The following is a 24,869-nucleotide window of genomic DNA, read 5'->3' as shown; positions in this document are numbered from 1 at the left end:
ATTTTCAAAGGGAATAGTGGTACCAAATTCATTTATTTGCTCAATATTTATAGCTATCTTTTGGCACCTTGTGGTTTCAGTACAAGTGTTGACAGAGGGACACTTGAAAAACATCATTGGTTTGAAAACTTCCATAAATGGGAACAAGAGAGAGGTTTATAATCTGGATGGGAAAGACCAAATACATGTGCAGGCTGAGCCAGATGGAAATGGCCTTCTGATTCATAAGATATAGCCATGTATTATATTATTAGCTGGATGGATTCTATTCCACGGTAGATAATTCTGAACTTTTGCAACAACACTCCTGTTGAGATATCTATTTCACCATCTTTTAGATTATTTTGGTCAGCATTGTCATCATTTAGTCCTGTGGAATAGCTAACTTTGTTAAAGTCAAATCCTCAGAAGCTGATTGACTCAAATGAGTCTCATCAGCAGGTCTCTTTACCTGCCATTAACCCACTGTTTAGTAGAAAAAGGATTTTGACCCCTCATCCAGCTAGCACTGCTCTAAACTAGAGATGGATTTATAGATTTGTCATTCTTTTTCTCTTCCTGTTAGGCACTTAGATTTCTTTGAAATGGTCAGAAACGAAGATGACCTGGAACTTGCAAAGAGATTTGATGTGGTAAGTGTCAATTCTAGAAAGACACCCTCCCCCCCCCCCCGTTTCTTTGATTGAGTGTAAATCTCTTATGAATTTTCTGTGTGGCAAGGACCCTATTTTCCCATTTTAAAGAGGAATGAGATCAGTTTTAAATTATACGGATCAAGAGGGACTAAATTGGTGACACTGTGTGAATTTAGACAGCCTTAGGTCTCTCAGCTAGGTCTCTCCTTGGGGCATTAATGACTTCAGTTGTATACTTGCCGAGAACTTTGAACAAACATACTGTTCTAACTAATGAGATGAACCATGGATAGCTTCAACTTACCTTTGATATTTGCTGTCCAATTCAAGCATTGAATAGGACAAGGAGGAAGCGGAGAGGGAATCTGCTATGAAATAGTGATTGTGTTGCAAAATTTATCACACATATGAATACTAAGTGGTATTTACTGTCAGTGTGCACTGTATATGCCTGCCAGTATGGAAAGTAACGAAGCAAAGAGGCTTGAGTGGCTTGAGAGCAACTCAGACTGCTTCCTAAACAACTGACTCCCTGTTCACATGCATGAAACATGAGCTGAAATGGTAAATATGTGAGCATCTCTGGTTAGTACTAGTTGTTACATGTCAATCAGTTTGTCAACTAATGAGCTGTAGACCCAACTAATGAGCTGTATGCAAGACTTGGAGAATCCAAGTGCACTTGAATATCTTAGGCTTCTGGCTTGTGTTTTCAGGTTGATTCTATTCTGTGCAATGGTACCCAGATTTTTGAACTTTGTCTGTATCTTAGAACCTGCCTATATTCTAGAGCCATGTTTTTCCTCAAACTGCATTGAGGTATTTATTAACCTAGAATTTGGAGGTGGTCTGTTATGGACTGAAGTAAGTGTTTTTAGGCCAGAGTACTCAGAATGGCATTGTTCCAGTTTTTCTGTCTGTGGTACAGGAGTTCAAGGCCACTGCCAGATTCAGCACCATCAGTTCTAGGATCCCAGTGGACAGCTCCCTGCTCTCTGAGGCAAGCAGGTAGATTTCCCAGATTGGCTTTTAGTCTTGTATGCAAACACCCTCTTTCATAGGAAGCCTGCACTTCAAGAACTTTGGACTGGACAGTAAACTAAAGTGACATCCTGTGATAGTTCAGGCACTGCTAACACTGTGTAAAATACCATTTGCTGCTTTTAAATAGGTGTGTCCTTTTCTAAGATTACTTTGTATAGAGTTAATGTTAAGGATCAGAAGAAGACAATGGAATGGAAACTGTATTAAGGTTAATGAGATTTAAATACCTTGGCTTCCATAGCAATTCAGAGCCTGTGGAAGGCTAAAAGTAACGATGTTCAAGAATGTAATGATCTAAAGAAGTAAATAGCATAGAATAACTGCAGCAACATGACTCAGCAGCAAAAGGGTCAGTTCACACATACATGTAATTCTCTTAATTTTTTGTGTTACTTGCAGACATATAGATGAATACTATGGCTCCATTCATAATTGAGTCACATGTACCCAAAGTGGTGTGGAAACTGGCCCCGTCTTGTGTGATCCTTCACCATCCTAAGGATGTGTGTATTGAAGGAACTGTATAGTCAGATCAATCTTCCTCCTTATATAAATATATGGCGTGGCTTAGAAAAAGAAGTGAGTCATGAACCCCGCTTCTATGGTTCCTTCCTTTAGCACACATATTCTGTTGTATTTGTTACATTTATATCTTGTTGTATGACCACAAGAGTCATCAGGAGAGCTCATAACAGTACCACAATATCAAATACCGTGAAGAAATGAAAAAAAAAACAAGCATAAAAATGGTTTTAGGCTTATGGTAGTAGAGAACACAACTGTTCCTCAAAGACTTTTAAAAGGAAAGTATTTACCAGTTTTCTAAAATCAACCTGAGAACTTACCCGATGACTTTCTTTAGAGTTCAGAAGCGAAGTTGCACGTGCTGCAAAGGCATGGCTCCTTGTCGCCATCCTTTTTACAGTTGCATGAAGAGGGTTTTTTTTTAACTTTTCTTCGTAACATACAACCCTAATTATCAGATAATTAAATGAATTGTGTTTTATCTGGCTTGTGAAAGATGGGGTTTTCCTAAATGTACATTCAGTTATCTGGTGGGTACAGGGTGGGGCAGTCTGAACCTGTGGGAAGTAGCCTCTCCCTGGAGACAGGCAGGGTTGCAGACAATTCTTGATTCCACAGGGAAGGGGCTTCTTTCCCAAGCTCCCAGACTCAGTCCTGCTTGCAGAGCAGTTAGGAACCTGTGCCTTTGTGCTTGTAAGAGCACTGCAGTTTATTGCTTACAGACTTTTTTTCTTTTTTCTCATTCTTGAGTTTTCTGTCCTCTTACTCCCGCCTTTTTTTTTTTTTTTTTGCGCGTTCATGGTGGTAGTAGCAGGGAGACAGTTGCCTCTGACTGGAGAGGGGGGACTTGCCTTAGGGAGATTCCCCATCACTGCCAGTCCTCCTTGGAAGTAGAGGAAGACTGTTTCCAAGGGGAACAAAATCATTCTTTGGGGTGAGTTGGTAGAAGATACTGCCTAGGCAAAGCAGTCTCCTTTTGCCTCTGCTACTTCTTGTGAGGAGAGAAAAGCTTTTGGAATTACAATGCAGACTTGTCTCTTCCTGCAGGAAATTTCCCCAGTTTTTCCCTAAGGTCCTAAGCATCCTGGAGATCCCTTGTATCAAGAAGGAAGTGGAGGAGCTTGACCCATCTAGATCATCTGGCACAGCCAGGATCTTTCCATAAGGGGAGCCCCCATCCCTTGAAATTCCTTTTCCATCTGTCTTTGTCAAAATCCAAGTGGGAACTCCAGCAAGGACCAAAGCTAACCATTTCATGTTTCTGCTCATTGGTGCGTGAGGTAGCAGAGAAATTTAAATGTCCACTCCAAGGCACCATGGTACCTCCCAATCAGAAAGGGCATTCTTCATCTAGGGTCCCTCCTCCTTCCTTAGCCCAGGTTGCTAAGTCTCACAGCCTGGAGGTTGGTGGTTGCAATTTAAAGATATAAGTTGCTTTGATAAGCATATAGACACCTTAGTGGCCTCTAGGAAAGTTTTAAGCAATTATTGTGAATTTCCCTTCTCAGTAGTTCTTGGGTAGAGCTGTCTCATTCCCTCTAGGGATGGCCTGTGGCCTGGATGAGATATATTTCTCAGAGCCAGGGAATTTTTTTGACTGTAGGGTACCCTGCAGATCCTCTGTCCAATCTTTATCTGTTGTTCTCTTTGAACTCAGTTCTGTGTGATGAATATTTTGGTTGGCTGTTGGTTTGGAGTTTTATCTGTTGTAATACTTTTGAATGGGGGATGGACTGCTTTGGAATCAGCCTGAGGGCTTGGGAGAGAAGCCCCTATCCTATGAAACAACAAAATCATCAGTGATCCTATCTGCCTCCAAGGAGGGGCTACTTCCAATGTGTTCAGGTTGTCTCACCCTAGGACCAGAGAGATGAATGAATCACAGTAAGTGAAACAAACCTTCCATTTTAATCAAAAGTGCAAATTTTAAATGCTTTTAAAATGCTGCTTTTGTTTAATGTGTTAACACTTTTATTTTTTCTTCCCAATTCCTATTTTTTGCAGGTACATATTGACACAAAAAGCGCTTCACAGATGTTTGAGATGATCAAGAAAAGGTTGAAACACACAGATGCGTATCCATATTTGCTATCTGTCCTTCAGCACTGCTTGCAAATGCCTTGTGAGTATATCATATTCATAGGCCTAAGGTTGCCTGTTCAATTCAGTCAAGTTTCTCCAGCCTTTGTATTCCCTTACCTTATTTGGGAATAATATCCAGATGTGTTTATAGAGTGTACATAGTGTCTCCAGAATTTGATACTGGTCATAATATTCAGCTTCATTAGAATATCAGCTTGTTTTCTTTCCTTCTTTCCTTTAAAAGATACATTTAAGGATACCTGGCTTTTGGATGACAAAATCTTAAAAAGTGGAGAGTTGTTACAGGTTAAACGAGAAGAGATGTTAGAAATCCATGATTAGATGCCCCATACCATGGCAACAACTGGCTGAGGATTAGGACTATGGTGCTGGGCAAGAAGGTGTTTATGTTTTCCTACCTACATCCATGGTGTCAGTTCACACAGGGGAAAAGGTGAAGGGCCCAGGGTCACCAAACTATTGAGACAGATGAGACACCAGTGTTAGGAGTAGGAATTTTCCCATGATTAATGATTTTTATTTAAAAGGGGGGAATTCCAGCTATGTGGGACTCCTGTTACCCTTAGCCAGCCACTGTTTCTATAAGCGTTTGATCTGATTGGGCTTGGATTTGGTATTGGATTATTTTTCTTCTTGTATATGTTGCTTGAGCAATACACAATCAGTTGAAACTTGCATAAATTATGAAGTGAATGCAGCATAAGTCAACAGGGTATATTGTATACGCATACAGCTATTTGATAATGCCAAAATTGGGCATGCTGAACACATAACTGAAGGCATCAGTCTCTAAATGTCCTCTGATATATTCCACAGTCTTATGCTTCATTGTTTGAGAGTGAAGACCAGTACCCACCTAATGGATCTGACCAGCACTTGAAGTGGTCAGCTGCGCTAAAATGCTTAAAACAAAATAGACATATTAGTGCTTAAAAACATGTAATCATTGTGACCTTTCTGAGAGTGCTATGTGTATGTGTATGGTTTGGCCATACACAATGCAACCTTAGGCAAAGTGCAGGAATATCTAACGGACTCCCCTCTTAGGATGTGCCTTCGTTGCTATCCCAGGAACAGGTGAGGCTGAGATTTTTACTGCCATGTGTTCTTAAGTAATAGTTTTGGAATATTTTATTGGTATTTTAATGGAATTCTATTGTTATGGGGTTTTATTAATTGTTACCCACCACGAGCCAGTTACTGGGAGTAGTAGGATATAAATTTAAATATGAATAAATAAAGTAAAAATAAAGTAAACCCCTCTATGTACATTGCAATCAGTGAGCTTAGAAGAGTTTAACTCTGCTTAAGATGGCAGTGAACATTACAGTGCTCACACAATTATAGGGAAGCTGTGGGTATGCTAATGCTGAATTAACCTTGGAGTTGACAGACAACTGGCCTTCCTTGCATTGCTTTCTATTTCCATTTGAGTTCCCAAAATGGCTCTTCCTTGCTTAAATAGTATTTAAATAGTGAATGTCTGAACATTGTCCATCTGGAAACAGAGTCCTTTTTTGTTAAATTATTAGTTTTTAACAAAAAAAGAGAGAACTTTATCCTTTTGGTCTAACCTCTCTTGAAACAGGTGCTTTTTAAATTGACATAGAATAAGGATTTTGGTAACCCAATCAAATAAAACTCTGTTCTTATCATTAAAGGCAAAATTCACATTTTGCTGTCACCTCGTGGGAATGCATAAGTTAAAAGTTCTCAAGCCCTAATTGGAAAATCAAATTAGCAGTTTCTCTTCAAGGAACATGATACAAATTGGGGATATTAAAGCTATTTGATTTAATAATCCACTAACAGCTACGAATGTTTTGCTTCTAGGCAGTCCAAGTAAAGGGGGGAAATATTGCTGTCATTTGGCTTAGTTGTGTTATGAAGCAGCAAAATCTGAAGGACAAATCTTTCCTTCTTGCTTTATGTAGGATTCCATTTTACATGCCACAGTAGCTAAAGCCAGGTCCATAGGTCTACGATGGCAAAATAGAATCATAGAATCATAGAGTTGGAAGGGGCTATACAGGCCATCTAGTCCAACCCCCTGCTCAATGCAGGATCAGCTCAAAGCATCCTAAAGCATAAAAAATAAGGTTTTCCCTCACTGAATCACACTGATAACAGTGGAACCAGAATTTGTATGTTCTTTTTATTATAATTAATTTACTGGATAACATGGATATTACAAAAAGTATATTTGCAAAGTATTTCTTTCCAAGCAAATATAGCAAAAAGATTTCCAACAAAAGGGAAAATTATCAATTTTATGACTTAGATTCTCATCTCCTTCATAGGTTGCAAAAGGCACTTCCACTTAATAAAGGTCATGTTTTTAGTGTAGCTCTCTACTTTATCCCCACCTCATATCTGGGTCCACTGACTGCTGGAGAGCATGATTAAGAGCATACAACATAAAGGGGAATCTAGCTAAATAAAATTGACCTCAATATCTTTTATCTCAACCTATGGTAGGGAATTTAAACATATGTTTGGGACCTATGTCACCTCTCTGCATATCCCAGGGTAGGTTCATTAAAGCAAACAGATGAAAGGGACTGCATATATGGGGGGGGGGTAGAATTATGATGGAAGTTTCTTCCCAAGTATGTACATGTATGCACACGCATATGGTTCTCTTTGCACAACCATGAAACCTATTTTTTTCATGGTTCCTGATTGTGCGTAGAAAACTTTATGCCTATAGTTGTATGTATGTTGCCCACCACCATTCTACCCTGTTCCCATAAGTGTTCATTCTCCCCAGTCAGAATACCTGAAAATGGCTTTAATGTTATTGGGTGATTATGTCATGTGGAAAGTTTTGTTTCAGGAAGCACAATTTACTTGTACCTCATGCTTCCTTATCATAACCTAGGGGAAATATTACCTCTCTCTAACACACTCACCAACAAGATGTTATCAATGAGAAGGCTGTGTGTCTTCCCACAGGGGAGAAACAGAAATTTTCTTCAGATACAGTGGGAAAGTATGGGGAATTGGAAGTACAAATCAGCATCCTCCTCCTTTTATTTTATTAATTTACTTATTATTTATAATGTTTATGCACTGTCTTTCCACCCAGTTGGTATTCAAAGTGTCTAGTGAATAAGTTAAAATGTAAGCCATTAAAGTAAAATCACAATAAAATATTTAAAACATCTAATTCAAAATTTATTTATTATTTTTATACCGCCTCTCTTCCAGTGGTCTCGCGTTCACACAATTGAAAACAATAAAACCCCATAAAAACACCTCTTACAACAATAAAAAATGCTCAACATTTCCAATTCCCTCCCTCCCTCCCTCCTCCTTCTCCTTCCCCCATTCAACCAGAGGGTGAAGTTTTCTTCTGCTGGGAGTGAGGAGCCAGATCTAACAGGCATCAAAGAGGGAGGGGGATGACTGAAACTCAGTGCCAGTTTATCCATCTAGAACATGTAACATGTGCTATGGGCCCCCATGCTCCCCTCCCAAAGAGTTAGGTGCTGTAGACTCTCTCCTCCCCCCTCCCCGCTATTACCCTCAGGCTCTGGTGCTATGGGACCCACAAATCCTTAAACCACTCCTGCCAAAATTTGCAATAACCGCTGAAAAAACAAAAGGTTAGTAACTCAGGAAATGCAAAAACCTGACAGAATCTAAGAAGCTGAAGAAACTTTACCATTATGCCAGTCTAAGGAAAGGCAGTGGGAAGTTTAATTATGTCACTTGCAACGCAATTGTCTTTTTCCTAGTTTCCTTACTGCCATTTTTCACTGTAGATAAACGAAATGGGGGAAATTTTCAACAGTGGCAGCTGTTAGACAGAATTCTTCAGCAAATTGTTCTTCAGGATGAACGAGGTGATGATCCAGATATAGCTGTTCTGGAGAACTTCAATGTCAAGAACATCATTAAGATGTAAGAATCTTGTTACCTGCTACTATAATTCTGCTGTACAGTGTGTTAAATGTAAGGTCTCCTTTATATGTGGCATTTTCTTTACATGGAGATAATCTTTAGGGGAAATAGAGTCATAGAATCATTGAGTTGGAAGGAGCCACCAGGTTCATCTGGTCCATCTAGCCCTACAAGTATTTGTAGATAGTTATCATATTACCTCTTAGTCACCTTTTCTCCAGGCTAAACAGACTAAGCTCCCTCAACCTTTCCTCATATGATTTGGTCTCCAAGCCCCTCATCATCTTCATAGCCCTCCTGTGGACATGCTCCAGTTCCTCTGCATCTTTCTTCAGTTGTGGTACCCCAAACTGAACTCCAAGTGAGGTCTAACCAGAGTAAAGTGGTAACATCACCTTGTGTCATCTGGACACTATACTTCTTCTAATACAGCCCAAAATCCCATTTGCCTTTTTAGCTACCAAGTCACACTGCTGACTCACGTTTGGTGTCTGGTCTACTAAGACCCCCAGATCCTTTTCACACGTACTACTGCCAAGACAAGTCTCATCCATCCTATAGTGATGTATTTGATTTTTCCTACCTAAATAGTATGTTTTCGCTGGTTATTTTGCTTTTCTATCCTGCCATAACTTCTCAAACTTTCATTTGTGTGTAGCACAATTTATATTCAAATCACATACAAAATGCCAATTCTACAGTTGTAGCATATTGTTTACTTCAAATATAATGGGAATATTTTTGTATTTAATTATTTTGGAATAGATCTGAAATTATCTTTCTATATGTCCATTTAGGTTGGTAAATGAGAATGAAGTGAAGCAATGGAGGGATCAAGCAGAAAAATTCCGAAAAGGTACTTAGCCTTTTAGGGTTGTAGAATAGTACAGGGGGATTGATTGATTAATTGAACCATTGATTCCAAGGTGATGGAAAGCTAAAGTCTCAGACTGCAACATTGTACAGGTCATTGTTATTGCCATTTTACAGATGGTGAACAGATGCAGGAGGATTGTGAGTTTCCTAAGGTTTCCAATGAGTCTGTTGGTGAGCTAGACTTTAAACAAACATTGATAAAGCATCTAGTTTTTCTCTGCAATCTTAGTGTAGATTTGAAAGTCTCATTGTTAGACGGTATCTCATGATTCTCACCTAAACCATCTTTCAATAATAACTTGCTAGTCGTAATTTTAGTATAACCCCTTTCCTTCCCAGGACAGTTAACTCCTTCAGTTGTCTGCAGTTATGCCTTACACATAATTTCTTCTGGGGATGATTCACAGCTTTTGAGGTCATCTAGCTTGCCTGAAATCATCCATCACTTTTCAATCTTGTCCCCACTGCTGTTCACAGAACACACTGAGCTGATGAGCAGGCTAGAAAAGAAGGAAAGAGAATGTGATATAAAGACTCAGGAAAAAGATGAAATGATGAAGACATTAAATAAAATGAAGGACAAGCTACAGAAAGAAGCCTCGGAGCTACGCCAAACCCGGGACCAAATGACTGACCTTGTAGCTCAACTCCATGAGTTCTCGGTAGGATGTGGGACATCTTTTCTAATCTGTGAAATCAATCCAATGGAGAACAGGGACAAGCAAACTGTAATTTTGTGCATGTCCCCTTTATGAAATGGAGAAGCAAATTTGCATAAGGCTGCAGGGAAGTCTGTGAATGACCTGGTATGGGATCCATGACTACAGAGCTTATGCTTTCCATTCTTTCTTTTCACTACTTCAAGCTTGTTTTTATCTTTGTTGGGATTGCTTGCACGTTATATTGTACCACAATGTATGGGTGCTATGATTAGACGTAATTAGAGGCCTAGGCAACATCCCAGAAGGATTCAAGGATTTATGTGAAAAATAAACATTTTAATATGCAAAATTCCGGTAGGGTCCAGCCTCTGAGTAAGCACTATATAACTTGTTTAAAAATGTTATTTGAACTATATGTAATTCACTTTACTAGCATTATTTATATAGTGTCTTACCAACCAGTAATCTCCTTATTGCTATGGATTCATCTTCATTTCTACTGCTTTCTACTGCTCTTCCATTGAGGATGAATTCCAGATATGATACCCAAGCACCCTTTCAACACAGAAAGGGAAAATAAAAGAATCAATGCTCCAGCTTCTATTGAAAGTCAGGAAAGGCAATTAGGATTAACCATAATTAGTGTTAGGGACTGTGGTGAAAGTAAAATAAGGAGGACTGTGTTATGTCATCAAAGTAATGTGATATATGCTGAAAATGTACATTCTAAATGTTATCTTTTTTCCTCAGCACGGTGGCACTATTTCCTTCACATCCTCTCCTCAGTTGCCTCCAGGTGGCCCATTTGCTCTTTCTTCAGATATAACATCATCAGAGGCTTTGCCTCCTCCTCCACCACCTCTTCCGTTCTCTAGTCCCCCTCCACCAGCTCCTCCACCTCCTCCAGGAGGTCCCCCTCCTCCACCAGGAGCACCCCCATTTTTCAACTTGGGAATGCTGCCAGTTTCCACCACAACATTCAGCACCAGTGGAATAAGTCTAAAAAAGAAATCAATTCCACAACCATCTCACCCACTGAAGTCCTTCAACTGGGCCAAGCTGAGTGAGGTAAGAGTCTAACTTGTGTTGTCAGTTAGAGTGGACTGTGGTTCAGTGGTAGAGCAACTGTGCTTGGTGTGCAGATGATCCTAAATTCAATCTCCAGCATCTCCAGATTTTAAAAAAAGATCAGGTAGTCAATTATATGAAAGACCTTTACCTGAGACCCAGGTGAGTTGTTGGCAGTCTGAGTAGACAGTACTGATTTTGGTGAACCCAAGGTTCAGGGTCAGTGTTAGGGAGCTTCATGTGTGTTTTCAGTGCTTGAGACAATCTTGACACTGTGGAACAAAAATATGGAGGCTTAATAGCTTTCTTATCATGACACTGTTATATCAGGCCTTTTAGGTGGCTCTATAAGTTTAGCAGGAGTTATGATCCTTGTAGAAAACCTGTAGTTCTGTCAGGTTTACTAAACATGTGGACATGGGTGCTTCAAGACACAGTAATGTAGTCCATACCTAGCAAGAAACACCAAGTATAACATCAGTATACCATCAGCCTGGATAGCACAGGTAACCCTAATCTCATTAGATCTCAGAAGCTAAGCAGGGTAGAACCTGGCTTGTATTTGGATTAGAGACCTCTAAAACCTCAGTTCTGATCAGCAACTGAATAAGTTAGTGGTAGCCTCATTGGAGTGTAGGGAAGAGAGATTATGATATACCACTGTGGCTAACAGTAGATTTTTACCTGTTCAGACTTTCCTTTGCAACCCCTCAATGTCAAAAAGGTATTTCTTTCATGGCAGCAGTCTGCTGTGGAGATAACATTTAAAATCTTAATATAATCTTAACATGTTGAAATCCCACAGCAGTAATGTACTTTGGTGGAGACTGGAGGTGTTGGAGTTTAAATATGGCCTATATTTAAGCAGACTAGCAACTTTTAGATTCTGATACTATCAGCAGGAATTGCTTTGTGGTGGTATTCAAACGATGACAGTAATAACTGAACCAGCCCACAGGCTATAAGAATTCCAAGAACAGTTTCTAAGAAGATCCAGCATTGACACACAGCTCATTCATTGCATACCCAAGTTTGAATACAATCACCCACTTTTTCTAGTTGTCCATAGTGCATCCATAGCACATCCTTCTGGAGGAGGACCCAGACTGATTTTTTTTCATGGCATGCTCCATCTCTCCCAGCTCAGCAACCTCTCCCACTCCTATATTTCCCACTACCCCTATTTCTTTCTTGGCTGCTAAAAATGTGCAGATAGAATACTGTCTGTGTTGAATTTGGACAGCTGCCTAGAAATCCACACTCTCTTTTAGACTCCAAGTCACTCAGGGCTCAGCTCAGGCATTTGGAATGAGTGTTCAGGGACCCTCCGGAATGCCACAAGAATTTTCTCTCTTGTTCTCCTTTTCTTTTAAAATAAGATGAAGTGAAATATTTTCTGCACCGCCTGTGCTTGTCTGTCAGAGCCACGTGGGGCTGTGGGAGAGAATGTAAGAGAGGGATTTATTTTCATTTTCAGAACATGAGACTTGGTACTTCGAAGAAAAGTTATAATAACTACATATATAAATATATATGTATGGTATATTAGTGTGTGCATGGTGGAGGGGGGGGGGTTAGAGGGACACAGGTGTTTCTGTTTAGTGTACAGCAACCACAGACTTCTTCTTCTTGTTGGTTAAGAGTAGAAGCAGCTGTGTTAATGGGGACTAGGGAGGTGAATAAAATGCTATTTGGAGGAAGGATACTGTTGAGTATTCCCTGATTAATGTTCCTCGTTAGTGAATGTTTTGTATCCTGGTGGCAATTCTAATGACAGAAATTAACTGTATTTGTTTGTTGGGGTATATGTTGGAGCACTTATTTACTGCCAGTTATTGAGAAGCCAGATAGCTCATTATCATAAATCAAAGCTTATCACAATGTTACTAATTTTTGATCTCAAGAATATATGAAACTCTCTTATATTGAGCTGGAGGGTCCGATCCAAACAGGAACAGCAATGTGACACAGCAGTTTCCTCTCCTTGCAGGCTCCCTCAGGCCTTCCCCAGTGACCTTGCAAGTTCAGGAACATTTCAACAGGGCAGTTGTCAGGTTTTTCCTGCATTTCTTCTGCCATCCCTCCTCAGATTGGAGGATGCAGGTCTTAGTCTGGCCTGGGTCTCCTCCAGCCCTATGCATACAATGTCAAATGCAATGTACTCAAAAGGTGTTTATGGAGATACTTGAAGTTCTAATAGCCTGCCTATGATAACAAGGAATTCATCTTTATCTTTACTTGAATGATGTCTTTGCAGAGCCAAGGAGGCAGAGGTGGTGAGCTAGGACATCAAGCCCACTATTCAATCTCTTCAGGCACACAGTATATAAAACTATGACTAGGCAGGAAGGGTCCAAGTGAGGAAGCGCGTTTGCCCAACCTGGATAGTGTGCAGCTATCAGTGGCTCGCTCTGCCAGGAACCTGATCCTGGATGCTTCCCTCTCAATGGAAACTCAGGTCACATGAGTAGTGCGGCTGGCATTCTACCACCTTTGCCAAGCCAAACTACTAGCTCCCTATTTGGCCCCAGAACACCTAGTGACAGTGATCCATGCGACGGTCACCTCTAGGCTAGACTTCTGCAACTTGCTCTATGAGGACCTACCCTTAACTCTGACCCAGAAACTACAGCTGTTTCAGAATGCAGTGGGGAGGGTCCTCACAGCAACACCATGGAGGTCAGACATCCAGCCTGTTCTCCAACAGTTGCACTGGCTACCAGTTGAATTCCAGATCAGGCTTAAGGCTTTGGTGATTACCTTCAAGGCCATACCTGAGGGTTTGCCTCTCTGCCTAAGCCCCTCAAAGAGCTCTGCTCTCTGCTGCCGATAATCAGCTAGTGATCCCTAGCCCCAAGAAAGTCCAGGTCCAGAGCAACAACAGTGAGCATCTTTAGTACAGCTTGCTTTTGAGAAGGAAAGGCAACCTCTACATTAGACTCTTAAAGGTGCCTTGTAAATGAATACAAAGTTGAATAAAAAGACATGTGAAATCAGACTGCATGCTGAGAGAGAAAAAGATGTTTCCTTGCTGGAAGTTTCTATATAATAGAGAAATCCTTTAAAAGTGCGAGGTCTGTAGTGTTAGATGGAGCAGCGGCTTCTCTTTGTGAGATCTGCTGTTGATGAGAAGCAGGTGTAAACCTCCTCCTAATGTATGCATGGCTGAAATGTCTAAAAGACAGGCTAAGTGCTGAATTTTTCATATTTGCACAAGGTAGAAATGAAACGAAGCTAATCAATAACACTGTTATCATATTCTTTTGAATAGAAAGCAGGAATGTGTTAGTTTTTTTAAGTGTCATGGATTTTCAATTGCAAAATAGTCCTGTTTTTAAACAAATACACTTCAAAGCAATGACTTTCATCCAAAGCAATGCAAGTGAAACTGCAGTGTGTAAGCAGCGATTTTCCTGCCTATTCCCTCTTGCTGTAGTGTTTTGTGCCCTCCTATATGCTTCTGTAGATCAGTGGACCCCTCAGGAGCATCAAGAGAGAGGCCAGCAAAATGTATTATCCCCCTCCTCTGTGAGCAAGGGGGAAGATTCAAGCATTATTTATTCAGGGTGAGTTTAGCTTTTGGTTTGTGATGCCAGATTGAAACAAATGGAGAAAAAAATCCCCGTTGACGGCTATTCATTGTGTTTCATATTTCTGGTTTCTTTCTCAGTGCTTCAGTTCTAGTATGTAAGTGCAGAATGACATGATTACAGTGTGATTGTATAATGCGTTTAGGGAACAGATGCTCTCAAAAGGGCCAGTTCCTTATAAAGACAAACTCTGGCTAATTGCATGTGTTCCAAATACTTTTCCCCTTATGTCTTAGACAATCTCTCGGGAATCCTGGGAAATATTGCTCACAGGTCTGATTTCTCATAATGGACCACAAGTTTTGCATAGCAGAGAAACCAGATAAGTAACTTGACTAGGTTCACTTGGAACTGAAACCTTTCATTAAGGGGAACAAGAGATATATTGATGAAGTAATTTTAAAAAAGAGAGAGAGCAAGTTTTATTTTATTTTTGAATTGTTGGTTATGGACTGTAAATATTTTTTATGGAGCAAAGGAAATTATTTATCTTTGCAACAACAGGTAGGCCTGTTGCTCAATGTTCTGTGCCACACTCTCTCTCACATTGGGGCAAAACATAAGTTTTTGCGGTACTTTTGATGGATCCTTTCTCTCATGCAGCCCTGCTTCAAATAATAACGTCACTTCAAGTGAAGCCACTACTGTTGTTGGGTTCGGGAATTTTTTTTTTGAAGAAAAGTTGGCTTTTATACCCCACTTTTCACTCTCAAAGGAGTTTCAAAGCAGCTTATGATTCCCAGCCCAGCTTTTTGCTCTATTCATGTCCTGGCTGTTTTAAGTAACACATTTCTCTTGCTCTCTTTAATGACTGTGAGTGGGGAATGGAGGCTGTTCCTAATTAGTTCAGTAATGAAGTGCTAATGTATTTTGCTACATAGGTGCACTTCAAGAACTTCAGCCCAGGAGACGTCTCTTTGTTGGCTCTTGGTAATCCTTTCTTCTGGACTACAAGACAATACATGCTGTGAAGCCTTCCTGGTCCCCAATTTGATTTCCTCTATTTCTGCTTCTTTTCATGTTTTTTAAAGGCAAAAGCAACCAATCTCGTAGCATAAAATAATAATTTTGTATTTTGCTCTTGTACTGTTGGTGTTTCGGAAGTTTTATGAAGAGTGCAGTAATTCACAATAAAATGCAACATTAATTTATAAAATATGTAAAACAGATGAGCAAAGGAAGCAATGATCTGAAAGTGCCTACCAAAGGTATTCAGAATACAAACAGCTCTTCAGCTGATGTTGAAGGATGAATGTAGAACAAAGAGTATAGCTCTGCCCTGACATCATGGAGTCTCATGATGTCTGGACACAGCCTCACTCTTTGTACTAAACTCTGATTACCAAATGTGAGTACTGAAGCCCAGTTAGTACCTAACCTTGACTTGCCTGTTCTCCAGTAAAGAAGTCATCTTCCTGTGCTGTTGCTTCTATAGCCAAACCACTGCAGGATATGTTGCCACTCAACAAACTGTGGCTTGTGAAATCAGATGTCACAACAATCTGTACCAATGGTGCTGAACAAGTGCTTACAAACTGTCACTTGAAATTCCTTTTTGAAGCCAACTGAAAACCATGATTTGTTGGCTTGTCTGCATTCAGAGACCTAATCCCATGCAGACTTACTGTGACTTAAGAATGAACCTTTAAGGTACTGTTTATAAAAATTTTCACAGCTGTAACACTGAAGGTCTCTGGATAAACAATTGGGAGACGGCTTACAGAATCACATACTTCTCCTTCCATTAAGAATTTCCCCTTTTAGGTCTGAGCTAGGCTGGAATCTAGCTGAACTACTGCAGACCAACACGGCTACCCTCTGACACTACCTTCACTGGCTGACTGCAGTTCACTTCCTTTTGATAGAAGGGTTCATTGTATGGTCCCCTGAATATGTGTTTATCTCTTTTGATTGCAGGAGAAGATAAATGGCACAATCTGGCATGAAATTGATGATTTGAAAGCTTTCAAGATGTTGGATCTGGAGGATTTTGAAAAAATGTTCTCAGCTTATCAGAGACACCAGGTGAGGAGTTCTGCTTTCCCCCACCCCCTCATCACAGACTCTGAGATTGAGATCCCTGTGATATTGGGCAGAATTACTCCCAACATCTGGTGCACAATGGAGGGGAAGCCAACCATGGAAAGTTTTCTTTCATGGATTTACTGCTTTCAAAGTAAAGATAAGAGCAAAGCTAAACTACTAGGTCATTGCTTTGGACTTGCAGTTACTGTTGTCATTAGTATAAAAATGCAGATCCTGAAACTTGGAAGGTAATATTCCATTTTGTTTGGAGAGTGTGAGTTGCTTTGTAACTTGTGCTGTTTTGTTCTCGCCTTTCCCAGTCCATATACCCTTACATCTCCATTCATCCTGAATAAAATTTGTCATGCAACTAAACAGTAGTATGACTGGATTAACTAAACCCTTTTTGTTTGTTTCACTTAGCTTTCATTTTCTTTCCATAAATTCTACTGGCTGAGTTACAGATTGTGACACTAACAACATATTTGAACATCAGCTATTTATTAGATTTTTCCCCCCTTTTCTCTTCTTGGAAAGCAAATCACCTGCATCCTGTTGGTGTGTGATGAATGAGACTCAGCTTGAAGGGGGCTGTTTATTATTATTATTACACAGCTTTTCCTTCCCTCCAGACTACCCCCCCCCCCCCAAGATTGGAATAAACTCTGCAAGTTTGGAATTATCCAGCCTTCTTGAAGAAGCCTGCTACTGTTAAAATGACAGCACAAAGCTGTTTTGGAGCCTAATAAACTTTTATCCAGTATTGTTGAATTGGAACATAAAACTAATGGACACCATGTTATTCTTCTGTTTTTCTTTTTTATGCTGTATTACAAACAAATTACAGCTTCTAATTTTAGAACTTTCTATTCTGTGACATGTTGCACCGTCCCAAAAGAACCTCTGAAAGTCACCAGAGCCTGTACCAACTTGAGTAGAACACCTTTGAACTCCTCTCAAAATAGTATTTTTGGAGAGTGTCACAGGTAGGGGGTATTGTAGGGAAAACTGTCCGTTTTCATTGTAACCTGGGTTTCCTTGGTTGTAACTCTTATGGTCCTGATCTTCCCAGAACAGGTGCCTCTCCATGTCTCTTATATCCAGCAGCCCACAGCTTGTTTAGGCTGTTTCTGTTTTCAAAGGCCCCTACCTTCTTTGTACAACCATTTGATAGATTGCTGCTTCATATGGTCTTCCACTTTTGAGTCCTATGTTGCTCCATAGCATTTAACCCAAACATAAAAATGATCTTATTTTCCTAGACATTGTTATTTAACTTTCTTCTTGTCAAATTGTTTCTGCACAGACAGACTTAGGGGATGTGTAAACAAAAATTCTTACTGTTCATTTTTTAATGTTTTTATATTATTTTCTTTAAAAAATAATTCCTTTAGTTTCAGTTGGAAAACACATTTGTAAGGTACATTTGTTCTCTCCCCCCCCCCCCTTCAGTTGGGATGCAATTCACAGGGGTTGTGCCTGACCCTAGGGATTCTACTTGCCAAATTTCAGACAACTTGAAAAAAGCATTTTCATTTTAAAAATATTTAAGATTGATGCTTTCTTAGCACACAGAGGCAGGCACTAGTCCCTTGGAATGGGCACAAACCAGAACATTCTGGTTAAGGAGGGTCCTGAACTGACCTCCTGAACTGGACTGAACCAAAAGACCTGAAACTAACCAACTGGTTTGGGTCAGTCTGTTTCTCCCCACTTAAAGCCGGGTATGTGTGTGTGTGTGTGGGGGGGGGAACAAAACAGACCACTGTAACTGCTGCCAGCCATTTAAACCTAGCTGTTTGGTGGGACTGCCTGTTAGTTGTTAGATTTAAATGGCTGGTAGACATTTCAGCCTAATAGCAGGGTAGGTACACCCATCCACATGGAAGTAGAGGAGCAGAGCAGACAGTTTAAATGGCTTGCAGGTTGCCCTTCTTAGCTGCTATGTTTAAATGGCCCAACCAAACCAAACAAAAGTCTGGGAAATGTTCAGAAGAGGCTCCCTTGAACCTCCGCTAAGTTCAGGGGGCACAAGCTAGGTGAAATTTGTGATGAATTTTGTATTGTGAACTGGTTCATGCTCAGTCTTACTTGCTACCTAAGAAAATATTATTATTGTCCATTTCTTCCAAGTACAAAACAATTTACATGGTTTTCAAAAAATAGAACTACAGTGTCCCTCAATACAAATCATGTTTTCACAATACATTCACAACACACTATATATTCAGAACCGTACCAAAGAGCCCTGAATGGCTCTAAAAAGTTCAAAGCCTCACAAAATACAAAAACCCCAGTGTTAGAAATGATTCTAAAGCTAGGACATCCAAATAATCAAAACTTATAAAACAAGTAAATGAATGTACAAAGGCTCACAGGAATAAAGTTGTTCATCAAAGTTTCTTGAACCTTTAAAAGCTTCTTGAACCTCACCAGAGAAGGTGCCCTACATGTTTCCTTTGGCATACCATTCCACAGAGTGAATACCACTATGGAGAAAGCTGTGGCTCTCACTGAAGACAAAATGGACTTTCTGAAAGGAATGAACCACTAATAGAAAGTATTGTACTAACCCTAGCTGCCATGAAGAGATTTCTAAGATGGGGCAATCCTTCAATAATGTGAATTCCAGGTCATGAAGTACATTAGGTAAAGGTAAAGGTATCCCCTGTGCAAGCACCGAGTCATGTCTGACCCTTGGGGTGACGCCCTCTAGCGTTTTCATGGCAGACTCAATACGGGGTGGTTTGCCAGTACCTTCCCCAGTCATTACCGTTTACCCCCCAGCAAGCTGGGTACTCATTTTACCGACCTCGGAAGGATGGAAGGCTGAGTCAACCTTGAGCCGGCTGCTGGGATTGAACTCCCAGCCTTATAGGCAAAGCTTTCAGACGGCTGCCTTACCACTCTGCGCCACAAGAGGCTCTATGAAGTACATTATAGGACTTTAAATTTAGTCAGGAAAGAAACAACCCGTGCAGTTTCCCCAAAAGATGTGTGTATATAAATAATATTTATGGATAATGATCTCCACCAATTGAGCTGCATGCTGCTGCATTTTACACTAGCATAGAACAATGACTCAGTAGAACAGCCTCAGCTTTACAGAAGGTCCTAGGTTCAATTACTGGCATCTCCAGTTAAAAGGTCAGGTAGTAAGTGATGTTAAATACCTATAATATAATACCTAAGTCTTCCATGAAAACGCTAGAGGGCATCACCCCAAGGGTCAGACATGACTCGGTGCTTGCACAGGGGATACCTTTACCTTTACCTTTTAAGACTCCCTGAAGCTACTGCCAATTAGAGTAGGCAATACTGACCTTGATAGATGAACCATCAGACTCAGTATGTCAGTCATTACCATTTACCCCCCAGCAAGCTGGGTACTCATTTTACCAACCTCGGAAGGCTGAGTCAACCTTGAGCCAGCTTGCAGACTATAGACAGGCCAAATTAACTGAAAAACTACAGAACATATATATTGTTGTGTTTAAGTAGAGCTAAACAATTAGTTTTAGTGTATAAATAAACTACCAACTGGTTAAAATGTGAACGGAACGTTTCTTATTATAGCCAATAGCAGCTGTGGGGTATGAGTACTTAAAAAAAAATGGGACATGGATCATATTACACAGCTCTAATCCAATTCCAACCCCCAAAGATGTTGAAGGACCCCTAACATTAATCATATAATCAGTGCTGTCTGTGCACAGCATAACAGCATAACATATCCTCACATAACATGTCCACAGCATAACATGTCCACAGCATTACATGTCCTCACTCTGCCCACAACACTGATCCATGTAAGATTTAAATAGGGGTCAAATTATAGAATCTTAGAATTGGAAGGGTCCATAAAAGCCATCTAGTCCAACGCCCTGCTCAATGCAGTATCAGCCAAAAGCATCCATGATAAGTACTGTCCAGCCACTGCTTTAAGACTGCCAGTGATGGGGATCTCACCACCTCTTTAGACAGCCAATTCCACTGCTGACTATGAATTTTGCCACCTGATATCTAGCTGGTACAGTTCTACATGTAGTTCAAACCCATTACTGCAAGTCCTATCCTCTGCTGCCAACGGAAACAGCATCCTGCCCTCCTCCAAGTGATAGTCTTTCAAATACTAAAAGACAGCAATCATGTCCCCTCTCAACCTCCTCTTCTCCAGGCTGAACATTCCAAAGTCCCTCAATCTTTCCTCATAGGGATTGATCTTCAAACTTCAAAATGCAAACTGTTCCAAATATTTCTGTCAGTAATTTTCCATTTCAGTCAATTCTAATAATTTTTATGAACAACAGCACATTTTTTTGTGGGGGGTGTTAATATCCAAATATAGTTCCCTGAATGTTATGCTTTTGTGACTTTTTTCTCTTGGTAGCTTTCACCTCAGAGTAGCTCAGCTGGTCAGAATATGAAATACAGGGCAAGACAGACTGGTGTTATAGTCTGATATTTATGTACCCAGCTTTCTCCTGAGGTGTTTTCATATGTTCATATCCATTTTTTTCTGCTCCTTTACACTATTTGCTTTTTTTAAAATAGAGATTTATTCTGTGTTTCATCTAGATTTTCATTGATGCAATTGAGCCCTTGACATATTTAAAGTAAACCTTGACCATTTGAGAGGGAAGAAAAAAGGGGCCAGACATCAAAACATGTTCTGCCACTAAAAATCTGACAAGAAGTTTCCCAGTAGTTTCATTCTTATTTTTCTCTTCTCTTCTCATTTTTTTTTGTTTCCAAAGTTTGCCAGTAATTACTAACCCTGAATTTGCAACTATTTAGCTTCAACCAAATGCACCCAAATTCAAATGTCATAGCAAATCCCTATTCTTTTGTTCTTCAGAAAGAGAGCGTGAATAAGACATTTTTTTCCTGCTTCAATTAACATGGTATTAATATGGTTTTCCAGTTTCTTTTAATTGTTACTGCGTCTTCTTTCTTTGAAAAGACAAAGGGTCTGTTCTCCCATCCTGAGAAATGTGTCTGTTGTTAGTTATACAGGGATGAAGCAATTTTGTTTTCTCATTCAAGTAAAAGAACTTTACTCATAACTCCTTCACTGATGTTTATTTTATGACTGATTATATATATTATATAATTGTAGAACAAGGTGATGCAACGGTTAATTATACTTTGTGGGAACCTTGCACAAAAGCCCTGAGAACAATATTAAATCATTATGGATTATGTTTGTTGTACATATGTATGGAAAGGAGAACAAACCCCAATGTCTGTTCAGACCTCTTCAGAACTCTTTCAAGAGAGTCATGTTTTCTAGGAGAACATTTTAATCACTTAGAAAACCATACAGGGCTCAATATTGTTGGCTTTAAACACTGTGTCTTTTACTGCTGTGGCTAACTGTTGGCACGTTTCCCTTCTCTGTTATCTTCGATTGCTACCTGTGTAGGACCTGCTAACTAACCCTTCTTCCTGTAAGCAGGTAAGTATTACTGCCTGTCTTCTGTCTGACTTGTGAAGTTCTATTCCAGTGTTCTGTTGCAGTACTAATCACACAAACTGGTTACTGCATGAGTAAAGTTTAATTTTTATGTGCACTTAAATGGGACGTTTGTAGTGGGATGAAGGTAACATGGTTTCACTCGCATGAATTTCTGAGAGGAGCATGGATAACTATCACTGTTGCTTTCACTTACCTGAATCGATGAGGAGCAGAGAGAGGTACCAAGGAAATGTGAAGGATGCTACTATGTTTTTTTCCTCATTGAGCAGAAGGGGAGAGGTTTCAGTCACTGCTCCTGAGTAGTGACTTTAATTGTCCAAGCTCCACAGCTGGTGTCTCCCCCACACAGCTGTTTCAGATTCCTAGAGGCACAATGTGTTCGTGAGATGCACAGGCTCGCACTGCACCATAATGCATGATACTTTTTTTAAAAAAGTTTTATTTTATACTATAATGTTAATTATGCTATAAAATTTTATTCATCTGGCTTAGACAATCCTGTCTACAGTGGTAGAAACAAGATGAGAACCAGACCCCAGTAAAGGCACACTCAAACAGAACTGTGTGTGTAGTTGGACCAGTGTCCACAAGTACATACATCTTTGACTTAACTATGGAGAGAGAGAACTGTCATGTGCTGCCTTAACATTCCTTTAGTATTTGTTTTGTACCATTACAGGTTCTTCACAGGCTCAGTTCTTTGGACTTAGAGCATTGGATATCTAATAAAGCTATCCATCTTGTTTGTGCACATAAAGAAAGAAAAAATAGGAGAGGATAATCCATGGCACTGATTTTCGTGTCCTTTATCTGTTTATAGAAGGAAATGGGATCAACGGAGGACCTGTACCTGTCCAGTCGAAAAGTCAAAGAGCTTTCTGTGATAGATGGCCGGAGGGCTCAAAATTGTGTCATCCTGCTTTCCAAGTAAGTGTTCTTAATCCTGCATTAGTTCAGGATTTGGTATCTGGGTTTTCAGAGAATATACAAAGCAAACTGCTATTTAGCTGCCTACTTGCAGATTTTCAGACAGAAAGCTGTCTGAAATGCCATCAAAATAAGAGATTGAAAGTAGATATTATATGGTCCAAACCTCAGACAAACTGCATTACTAGTCAATATCCATTGTCTTTCTGAAATAAATATGGCAAAACTTGTATTTTTCATATCTGGTGGGGCCGTGTTGAGATGCTTAGTTTGAGACCTTTTATATTTTGTATCAGTAAAATAACAGGTTATTTAATTCCTCTACAACCCAAAGTAATTCTTTTGGGAATCTTAGACATTGAAACAATAGTTCATATCAGAAGAGAACTCATAGTATTGTTACTAACTGCAGCCACGTTCTGAGTGGCAAAAGAAGGTAGAAGGGGTAAAAAAGCTGCCTTCTATCACACCACATAATAAAATTTGGGAAATCATACGAATTGACAAGATATCGAGACAATTAAGTAAGTATGGGAAAATGTGATTCCATCTTAAACTCTTGAGAAAAATGGCTCCCCTTTGTTTCATATGCAGAATCAGTGAAAGGATATATTCTAAGACAGCCTTTCTCAATCTCTTTACATTGAAAAATTTCTGAAACATTCTCCAGGCTTCAAGAACCCACAAAAATAAGGCCAGCAAGCCACACCTTTCTGCCATGCCTCCAGAAGTCACATGTCACCAGAAGTGACAACACCCAGACACTCCCAGTGGATGTGACATCAGCAGGCCATTCCTACAGCACAATAAGTAATAGGACATAAATATTTTCAGATGATTTGTGAACAGAACCATACTTGCACTCTGAGCTAACGACCAGTTTGCTCTTCTTCACCTGCAGAAACAGGGCCAAAGCAGGCTTATACCGCTCCATCCTCTCCACCCCTCAACACCAGAAACGGGGCTGTGGCAGTCTTAACTTCTCTAGACTCCAGTCACTACCACGTGTGATGAGCTTTGGGCAGCAAGGATTTGTATGGCTTTGGCCCCTTCCCTTCTCACCCCCTCCTGATTTATCATTGGCCATTTTGTGTGTGTGCGGGGGGGGGGAGACGTTGAATGACCATATATGGTCATATCACCTGATAATTTTATTTATATAAATAAATTAGTGTGTGTGATTAATGCCCACAAATTGATGAAACCGTTTCAGAGCCATCACAAAACCCCAGGTTTTCATGAAACCCTGGATGAGAGAGTCTGGTCTAAGGTTACCTAAAATTAAGGAGAGAGACACACAGATTATTTGGTTGTATTGTATGGCAATACCATACACTACTGAAAAATATTTAATTGTAAGACCTTATGCAAAAGACCTGTGTCTTTGTTTAAATACTGTTCTTTGTCTCAGGACCCCCTGTTGTTGTAAAAGTTACCATTTCAAATTCAAAATGTGAAAGTTAAAAAAGGAAAAAAGACACAAAGGATGTTGTGGTTTGTCTTTAATTTTTGATTCTTTCACTTGAATGCAAGGCAGTAAATTTGGACTAAAACTAATTTAAGCAAGTGACATGATTTGGCTGTTGAATCTGGGAATTAATCTTTTGTATACTGATTTTCAGTGGGGAATTCAGATTAGGCATGCCATGAATTTTCAATTCAAACACAGTTACCTTGCTTGACTCCCACAATCAGTAGTGAGGCAAGTCAAGCAACCTGATGTAGGAATCAAGCAAGGTCTTGATTTAGTCACCTTGATAGTCATTGTCATGGTTCTTAGCATGTCTGAGAAAGCACTTTAATCACACAAAATGAACATATACAAACAAACATATTCTAATGATGGGCTCTCTGTTTGCAATATGTGAGCAGGGTGTGAACTGAATTACAAAGCGCTGGAGTTTCAGAAATCAAATTGATGTCAAGGTGATTCAGAAACAAAATACAAGTTTTTTTTATTAATACATGACATTTTAAAAAGTCAGTCTGTAAATAGCGGATCAGAGAAATACCAGGTTTTGGTAAACCT

General features: G+C 39.8%; 1 protein-coding gene across 3 annotated transcripts in view; it reads left to right on the top strand.

The window, feature by feature from the left end:
* Positions 1 to 24,869, top strand: part of DAAM2 (dishevelled associated activator of morphogenesis 2) — a 266,044-nt gene that overhangs the window by 184,676 nt on the left and 56,499 nt on the right. For 2 of the 3 annotated variants that reach the window (XM_077341894.1, XM_077341885.1), the window contains exons 9-17: positions 566 to 632; positions 4,209 to 4,326; positions 8,075 to 8,213; positions 9,011 to 9,069; positions 9,567 to 9,751; positions 10,502 to 10,819; positions 16,327 to 16,434; positions 21,860 to 21,892; positions 22,734 to 22,840. In XM_077341894.1, the coding sequence (XP_077198009.1) occupies positions 566 to 632; positions 4,209 to 4,326; positions 8,075 to 8,213; positions 9,011 to 9,069; positions 9,567 to 9,751; positions 10,502 to 10,819; positions 16,327 to 16,434; positions 21,860 to 21,892; positions 22,734 to 22,840 (1,134 nt within the window). The remainder of the gene's footprint in view (positions 1 to 565; positions 633 to 4,208; positions 4,327 to 8,074; positions 8,214 to 9,010; positions 9,070 to 9,566; positions 9,752 to 10,501; positions 10,820 to 16,326; positions 16,435 to 21,859; positions 21,893 to 22,733; positions 22,841 to 24,869) is intronic. The other variant, XM_077341903.1, reaches the window with a different exon arrangement.

This window comes from Paroedura picta, chromosome 1, assembly GCF_049243985.1.
Source record: "Paroedura picta isolate Pp20150507F chromosome 1, Ppicta_v3.0, whole genome shotgun sequence".
Classification (NCBI taxonomy): Eukaryota; Metazoa; Chordata; class Lepidosauria; order Squamata; family Gekkonidae; genus Paroedura; species Paroedura picta.
The sequence above is the reverse complement of the archived record's forward strand: the minus strand, read 5'-3'. Positions and strand labels throughout refer to the sequence as shown.